The 9,271-nt window shown below is 54.0% G+C and overlaps 1 protein-coding gene across 1 annotated transcript in view; it reads right to left on the reverse strand.

Annotated features, from left to right (window-relative positions):
* Positions 1-9,054, reverse strand: part of PCCA (propionyl-CoA carboxylase subunit alpha) — a 274,548-nt gene extending 265,494 nt beyond the window's left edge. The window contains exon 1 of the mRNA XM_056109803.1: positions 8,940-9,054. Coding sequence (XP_055965778.1) covers positions 8,940-9,020 — 81 coding nt within the window. The 5' untranslated portion in view covers positions 9,021-9,054. The remainder of the gene's footprint in view (positions 1-8,939) is intronic.
* Between the last annotated feature and the right edge of the window lie 217 nt (positions 9,055-9,271).

Genomic DNA, 9,271 nt, shown 5'->3' on the forward strand with positions numbered 1-9,271 from the left:
TACTTGCTACACCTTCACTCTGGACCTAGGGCTGGGATATTTTGTTTTGGTTTGGTTTTTGTCTTTTTGTGTCACAACCAGCATTGCTCAGGAGTTACTCCTGGTGGTGCTCGGGGATCATACGGGACCCTACCGCATGCTAGGCAACTCCCTACTGCGGTACTGTATAGCTCAGGCTTGTGGGGGTTTTGTGGCTTTTTCTTTTTTTTAAGTAGAAAAGTTTATTGGAAAGTAGAAGGGGGGGGGGAGGGAAGCTCCCCAAGCAAGGAGGAATTTAGCATAGGCTTTTAATTTTGCCCCTGGGGTATTTTTAAACAGCCAACTCCTGAGACAGGCTTGAGGCAGTTAGAGAATACTTTATGTACTCTGGGGAAACCAGGAGTGTAAAACCTCCTCCACCATTGGGGGTGGGGGTGGAAGGGCACATGAGGAGTGTTGGGGGGTAAGAGTCATATTCAATGGCGTGGTGGGGGTAAGAGAAGCGGACCGAAATGGAACCCAGGGCTTTGGGGCGTAGCTGAGTCATGTCCCCAGCAGGTCATGCAGGTCACACCTGGCCGGAATGTAAGAGAAAATTGATCAACTGGTTTGGAGGGAAGCTTTATTTAGTGGGGGTTTTGGTGATGGTTGTTTTGTTTTGTTTTGTTTTGTTTTATAAAAATACTTGGAGCTGTGGGGCTCACAAATGGTATCACTAGGGGGAAAAAAGGGGAAAAACATTCAGGTTGTAAGTGTGCGAGCATCTGGCCCACCATATGCAAGTCCACAGTTCTGTTGGGTGACCAAGACCCCGGCACAGCCACCAGGCCAAAAGGGACCGTGAAGTTCCCACAGCAAATCTGAACCTTTCTGCACTTGGCACCCAGACAGGTTCTCTCTGACCTGGCAGAAGTTCAAGGCAGATCAAAACGATAAAGAACACAAGTCAAACAACAAATAAATCCATATACTACATCAAAACCAAAATGTCTTTTTTTTTCTTTAACTGCAGGGAGAAACTGCAGGCTTGTTTGAATTTCTAACAGAAAATTTTAACAGTCACTGCTGGGGTTGTTTGGGGGCAGGTTGGGGTTACTTCTTGGCACTGTGCCCAGGGGCCACTCCTGCCAGTGCTCTAGGGACCAGACAGAGTGCTGGAGGTCGAATCCGGAGTTATCATCACAGTTACATCACATCACATCACATCACATCACATCACATCACAGGTGCCTTAGCACCCACACGACACCCCAGCCCTTGATGGGAGGTTTTTTTTTTTCTTTTTGGGTCACACCTGGCGATGAACTCAGGAGTTACTTCCTGGTGGTGCTCAGGGGACCATATGGGATGCTGGGAATCGAACTCGGGTTGGTCGTGTACAAGGCAAACGCCCTACCCGCTGTGCTATCTCTCCAGCCCCGATGGGAGTTTTAAAGCATGTAACACACTTGCTACAAATCCTATCAGAAACTTTCAAGATCCGACCTAGAGACAGTTCTAAGGAGGACCTTCCATCAGCTCCACTGAGAAAGGCCATCCCTCCGGTCACCAGCGAGAAAGGAGAGTGTGACAGAATGACCGCCCAGTACGCAGAGTCTCGGCTCCCCTGCAGTAAGAGGCAATGCAGGTTAAGGAACTCGCCTTGCACCAGCTTCACCCCAGCTCAGTCCCCGGCACCACATAGTTTCCCAACTGCACCTGAAGCATCTCCCCAGCACAGAGCCAGGGGTGGCCCAACCCTCCAACCCTTCCCTCACACACAAAAATATATGAACAAGGGGCTGGAGCGATAGCATAGCAGGGAGGGCGTTTGTTTGCCTTGCACACGGCCGACCCGGGTTCGATTCCCAGCATCCCTTATGATCCCCTGAGCACTGCCAGGAGTGATTCCTGAGTGCTTGAGCCAGGGGTAACCCCTGAGCATCGCCAGGTGTGACAAAAAAAATAGCAAATATATATACACACACACACACACACACACACACACATATATATATATGAACAAACACTTCCCACATTTTCCACACTCATGTGGCACATGGAACATGGAAGGGTCAGTGTAACTTCAGGCTCTGGAGAACGAGCAATTCTGGAGTTCCCTTGCATCAGAGTTACACAATGCAGAGCCAATCATTTTGCCAGCCACTGTTCATGTTGATACAACACAGGCGATGGGACTTCCTCAGCCTTCCTACCAACAGCTGCCAAGGGGTCACACAAGTCAAGAAAACACAACTTCGTACGAAAAACCAGAGGCACTCAGATAGTTACCCTTCCCACAAAAGAGATGCAGATGGGCTGGAAAGATAGTACAGGGTTAAGGCAGTGGCTTTGCCTGTGGCCACCTATCCCCAGTCCCAATGGTCCCCCAAGCACCACCAGGAGTGAGCCCCGAGCAGAGAACCAGGAATAGTTCTCCTGCACTCTCTCTGATCTCTTCGACATTTCATACCACGCAGGACGTGTGTTCACGTGTGATCCAGGTAGAATTATTATCTTGGACAGAAAGTAGTCACGAGGAGAACGTGCAAAGTGTGTTTGGCATACGCGGTGGCGAACAGCAGGAAGCAATGGGACGGTTTTCACATAAGCCGGCATCGGTATGCCCGACACTGCAAGCAGAGAAGATTGCCAGCCTGTACTTTGCCAGCCTGTACTTTCAGTCTGAACGGGACGGGCTGGAGCAAGTCAACCGAAACGCAAACACTCGGGCTCACCAGTTCAAAAACATTAGCCAAAGGGGCCTCTGGAGGAACAGCCTGGCAGCGACTCTGGGATCTGACCCTGTTGGCAGGTAGGGGCCACTTGCCCGGAGGAGGGAGGAAGAAGCACCGCCCTTCGGTAAGAGAAGCCAGCTAAAACACTTAACTGCTGAATTGCTGATCCCTCTTATGTAATGGGTTTCACACATTTGGAGCTGGGACAAGGTTTGTTCCAACTGAATGTTCCTTAGCGGGTTAGAGAGATGTAGAGCAGATAAGACACATAAGGTGCACGCGGCTAACCCAGGTTCGACCCCCAGCACAACCTGTGAGTCCTTTGAGAATAAGTCACAAGTCACATTTTTGGGTGTGACCCAAAGATCAAATATATACTGAATGACAATCAAGCCAGGTCAGCCCTGTCCCATCTTCCGTCTTCGGTTAAGGAATATGTCTACATTGCATATATGCATGTATGTACACAGAGCCACGTTCTTTTTTTTTTTTTTTTTCTTTTTGGGTTTCACCTGGCGATGCACAGGGATTACTCCTGGCTCTGCACTCAGGAATTACCCCTGGCAGTGCTCGGGGGACCATATGGGATGCTGGGAATTGAACCCGGGTCAGCTGTGTGCAAGGCAAACACCCAACCCACTCCACTTGTCCCAGCTCCAAATGTGTGGAAACCATTGCATAAGAGGGTTCAGCAATTCAGCAGTTAAATGTTTTAGCTGGCTTCTCTTACCGAAGGGCAGTGCTTCTTCCTCCCTCGTCAGGGCACTCCTTCACTCCAGCCCCAGAGCCATATTCTTGACCCAAAGGCAGGGAACAGGCAGATAGAGCATATAAACATGTATACACAGAGCTGCACACACTTGTATACACAAAGAGCCACATACACGTGTGTACACACAGAGCCGCATGCACGTGTGTACACACAGCTACATACACACGAAGCCATATATGCATGTGTATACACAGAATCTCATTCCTCATCCAAGGCAAGGTGTCAGGGCTGACCTGGGTCCACCCTGGTTCAATCTCCAGCACCACAAAAGGGCCCCAGGCCCTGCCAGCAGTGACCTGGGCACAGAACGATAGAAACGGGAGCCCTGGGCTCCGTCACCTCTCTCCAAGACCGCACTGCAGCTCAGGGGCAATGACCTGTCCTTTTTCGGTGGGACAATCTCCTGCCACTGTCTGGAGGGTCCTGGCCTCACTGCACCTGAGACTCAGCAGAGGGGGTTGATAATTAAATGTGGACGTTGATAATTAAATGTGGACGCAGCTTCGTGCCTCCTGGGCTGCGTCCAAGGGACTCGGGTTCCAAAGGTGCCCAGGGCTCAGCCTCCTCAACAGCTTGGTGCCTCCCCCCTCCCCCCACTCCCCTGCAGCCTGGATCTCCGCAGAGCTGCCCCCCACCCACCGCATGCCCGCAGAGCACTAGGCCCACACTCCCTGACGCTCACACCCACCCACGAGTGCGTCACTCCAAGCCCTCCAGACCCAGTGCCGAGAACACTCCCCAGGGCCACCACCCTGCCCACCCAGAGCGCCTGATGACCAGCACACGACAGTCAGCTGCAAGGACATTGAGGGCCACAAGCTCACGCGTTTCTCCCCAGTTTTTCTTGGGGACCCTCCCAACACCAAAGCCACTCCAGCCCATGGGCCATCACTCATCACTCTGAATGTCTGTGTGTCCAGCTGACTCAGTCCCGTGTGAAGACACAGAGCCCCAAGCCCGCTCTCACCGGGCAGGGCTGGGGGGTCTCTGTTCAGGAACTGGCCAGTGAGACCTCTGAGGGAAAGGGGCCTTGAGTCTTTTTTTTTTTTTACTTTTGGCTTTTTGGGTCACACCTGGCTCTGCTCAGGGGTTACTCCTGGCTCTGCACTCAGGAATTACTCCTGGCGGTGCTCGGGGACCCCATGGGATGTCAGGGATCGAACTCAGATCAGCCACATGCAAGGTAAGCACCCTTCCGGCTGTGCTGTTGCTCTGGCCCCTTGAGAAATCTTTAGAGGGCTCCTGAGCCTGCTGTGGCCCTCCTCTATTCGGTGACAAGTGTCTTACAAAGGAAATAGATGAGAGAAAGGGTGGATGAGGGATGAGGACAGAGACTGATGGGGTGGGGGTTGCTAGGAGCTACAGGAAGTACAGAGTGAGCAAGCGAGGCAGTGGAGCTCTGAGCTGCATGGGGACCCTGCCACCCATCCCCGGGATGCAGCACCCCCCCACCCCCCGGCCCCACCAGCGGCACCCTGTGTGCTCCAAGCCCAGGCCACAGCCGTGGAGCTGGCATGTTTTCCCAGCTAAAGTCACTTGAGGCCAGGGCAGGGCCGAGCTGGGAAGGGCTGGAGTACCCACCGAGCATGAGCTAGGGGGGACCCGTCCCTACCCACAGCCCAGCTGTGCAGTCGGCTCTGCTGTAGAGGACACCAATGCAAGACATCTGTCACAGGACCCGCAACACGGTAGGGATTATCAGTGCATGTAGTTGAATTCAAAGGGCATGAACTGCCGAGCCGATCGAGAGCGTGTTATCCTGCATATGCTGAGGATGGAGCCGCAAGCAGTCAACCTCCATCTCTCTCTCGGTCTCTCTGACCAAACACACTGGTGCAGTGCCTCCTATCGCCACAGAAGATCAAACTCCTCACCTTGGCCCCAGGCCCTGCAGGTTGCAACTCAACCCTCCCCAAGCACTATCATCTAGGCTTGACCAGAGCCTCCATAGACCTCTCTTGGTTTTTGCAGCATGTATGCCGCTCACACTGGCCACAGGACCTTTGCATGCACTGTGCTCACCCTGGAGGCACTGCTAGTCTCTGAGAAGGAACTCACACAGTCACCCGCAACACTTTTCAGCTGTCACTTCCAAAGGCGAGTCCTCTCTGGCCTTCAGCCGTGGGGAACGGCCATGAGTGCAGGAGGCTGTGGAGGCCGAAACCCGGCCTCTGCCACTTTGTGCTCTGTCCTTTGGGGCAAGTCAGACACTTGGCACCGCAATCGCCTCGCCGTCAACAGGGATGACACATACGGCTGCTGGAAGGATCAAGCACAACAACTCACATGACGACACACCAGTGTGGAATCAGGCTAGGACACACAACTCAAAATCTGGACTTGGTCAAACCAGTCGATTTTAATCTTTCTATTGCACCAGGACCTCTTCCCAAATAAGGCATTTTATACCTACTTGGTTTTGCTCACAAACATCTAAGAGACCAGAAATAATATTCATCCCCTAGACATGGAATACGGGATATAACCCACAAGATTTGTTTTTTCAAAAGGCTGAAAGGGAGAACCGGAGAGGCAGCACAGCAGGGAGAGTGTCTGCCAGGTACATGACCCAAGTTCAATCCCCACCAGCATCCTATATGGTCCCCTGAGTACCACCAGGAGTAACTCCTGAGCACTGCTGGGTAGAGCCCAAAAACCAATAAATAAATTATGTTTTGTTTCTTTTTTTAAATATAAAGGCTAAAAGGACCAGTGAGAACTAGTGCCGCAGATAACACTCTTGCCTTGAACACAGCTGACCCAAGTTCTATCTTTGAGAATGGAATCCCGGGCCCCACCAGGAATAATCCCTGAGCACCAAGCCAGGAATAAGTCCTGACAGCCTGTGATGGCCCCAAAACAAATGAAAAATAAAAGGCCCATAAAGGAGCTGCTAATCACCGACAAAGTAAGTTGAGAAGACACAGAAGTCTAAGTGGCTTCAATTCAATCAGTTTAATCAATGGCTGAATAAATAGCAGTACTCCTACATTAGCACTGTCCTCCCCTTGTTCATTGATTTGCTCGAGCGGGCACCAGTAATGTCTCCATTGTGAAACTTGTTGTTACTGTTTTTGGCATATCGAATACATGACGGGTAGCTTGCCAGGCTTTGCCATGCGGGCGGGATACTCTCGGTAGCCTGCCGGGCTCTCTGAGAGGGGTGGAGGAATCGAACTTGGGTCGGCCATGTTGGCTGCGTGCAAGGCAAATGCCCTACCCGCTGTGCTATCGCTCCAGCCCTCTCTCTCCTACATTTAAAAAAAAAAAAATCTGAGTGGCTGGAAGCCGATGGCCCAGGGCAGCCAACATATGTAAACACGTTATAACTGCCAGCTGATAAAGATAAAATAAGAGATATGAAGAAATAATGAGCAGGATGGGCTCCAATGTGGTTCAGAGGAAAAATGAATGCCTGTACGCTTGAGGGCCAGGCTGATCTCTGCAGCCTAGCCTTCCACGGAGAGAAAGGAAAATAATAAATTAGCTTCTTCTGGGGAGGGGGGAAGCAGGGGAGGTTCACATTTGGGTTGCTAGGGAAACTGTGTCAGAAATTGAACTCAGGCCTTGTACATGCCAGGCATGTTCTCAGCCCTGGTTAGCTCTCTGGGCCCCCAACAAGCTAATCTTAAAGGGGGGGAGGGGGCACTGGGGGGAGCTGGAACGATAGCACAGTGGGTAGAGCATTTGCCTTGCACGCGGCAGACCCAGGTTCGATTCCCAGCATCCCATATGGTCCGCGGGGCACCGCCAGGAGTAATTCCTGAGTGCAGAGCCAGGAGTAACCCCTGTGCTTTGCCGGGTGTGACCCAAAAAGCAAAATCATCATCATCATCATCATCATCATCATCATCATCATCATCATCATCTTAAAAGGGGGCAGGGGCTGAGAGCAGTTTCGAGGGCTGAAGCACATAGTTTGCTCGTGGCAGCTGGGCTGGACCCCCAGCACTGCCTGGTCACCAAGTGCCACAAACACAAGTGGATAAATAAAAGCTAGACGAAGGCACTGTGGCCCTGGGAATGCCAAAACCAAGCCCAGCACAGCCGCAGACTGGCTTGACTCAGTTCTAGCAGGGGGCTGCAGCTCCCCCAGGAGCTCACCTGGGCCTCAGAGCGTCAGCTCCTCTTTCCAAAAGGACAGACCAGATTCTCTCTGAGAGTCTTCCAGTTCTCAAACTCAGCAACAACCAATCAGGTTCCAGATGGATCTTTAAAGGCCAGGGTACAGGGCCCCGGGTCATAACACATCCACATCCGGGAGGACACTGCCATGCACACAGCCAACTGGGGATTGATCCCTGGCTCCACAGCCCTGCCAGGATTGATCCCTGTGCACAGAGCCAGGTGCAGCCCCAAATCCAAAAATAGTACTAGTAAGGGGCCAGAGGATAGTACAGTAGGCAGAGTGTTCGCCTTGCACGTGGCTGACCTGAGTTCAATCCCCCGCACCCTATATGAACCCTCCAAGCATGCCAGGAATAATTCTTTCTCTTTTTTTTTTTCCTTTTTGGGTCACCAAAACCCAGCAATGATCAGGGGTTACTCCTGGCTTTGCACTCAGTTATCACTCCTGGCGGTGCTCAGGGGACCATATGGGATACTGGGAATGGAACCCGGGTCCGCCATGTGCAAGGCAAACGACCTACCCACTGTGTTATCACTCTAGCCCCAAGCAGGAGTAGTTCTTAAGGACAGAGTCACCCCTGAGCACCGCCAGATATGGCCCCCAAACAAACCCCCCAAAAAAATAAATAGGAAGAATACTAGTAAAATAATAAAAGGTAGGCTAAGAAGCAGGATGTCTGCAGGCAGACGGACCTCGTTCATTTTGATAGAAAGAAGTTGCAGAGGAAAGCGTGTTAGCTGACAGCTCAAATCAGGCAGGTGTGTGACCTACACACCTCCTGTCGGGTCTCTGGGTCAGGCAAGGAAGGCTACCCGGGGGACCAACCCAACCAGCGGGACCAAGAAGAGTTTGGAAGAAACAGGAGGCTGGGGCTGACGGTGCCCGGCACGCAGAGGGGGCTCGCCCGGCTGTCACATTGTTGCAACAGGCTCCACAGCCTCCCCCACCCGGGGCAGCCCAGGGCCACGTGCCAGCCGGTGCAGTGTCCCGTCCCCGCAGGAAAAACCGACCCGAGTAAATGGAAGCTCCAGGGTCACTCGGGACACCCCCCCCCCCAGGATAGGCGGGGTGGGGGGGGAGGAACGTGGGGGGTGAGGGGAGCAGGGGCCGGCAGGTGACCGCCTTGAAGGTTGTCCCCGCGCCGCGGGGGCGCCGAGCGGACGCGCGCGGGGGAGGCTCCTCGGCCCTCGGTGCACCGAGCGGAAGCTGCTGGCCGCTGACCACTGCAGTGCCCACTCGGAGGGTCCGTGGCGGGGTAGAGGGGTCCCGGCAAGGCCCGGGGTGGTCCCAGACCCTCCGGCCACTCGGTCAGGCGGCGCCCGCCCCAAGCCCCGCTCCTCACCTTCAGGGTCCACAACGGCGTCCGCTGCCCACGCCGTCCAGCCGCGACCAGCGCCGCTGCTCCCACCCAGAGACCCGCCATTGTCACCCTGATGGCCCGGCGCGCCGCTGACCTCTCACCCCGCCGAGCGTGGGCGAAGGGGGTGTGTCGAGACCTCGGCCAATCAGGAGCCGGGGGCCCGAGGCCCCGCCCCTGGCGGCGCGGGAGGGGCTGGGAAAGTCCCGCTGCAGCGGCGGGGCCGCGGGCTGGCTGGAGCGAGCGGGCGGGCGCTAGGACCCGGCGGGCGCCGGGCGGGCGGGCACGTGGGTCCCGCGGCCCTGGGGGAGCCTGTT

The sequence above is a fragment of the Sorex fumeus genome, unplaced genomic scaffold, assembly GCF_029834395.1.
Source record: "Sorex fumeus unplaced genomic scaffold, SorFum_2.1 ptg000008l, whole genome shotgun sequence".
Taxonomy (NCBI): Eukaryota; Metazoa; Chordata; class Mammalia; order Eulipotyphla; family Soricidae; genus Sorex; species Sorex fumeus.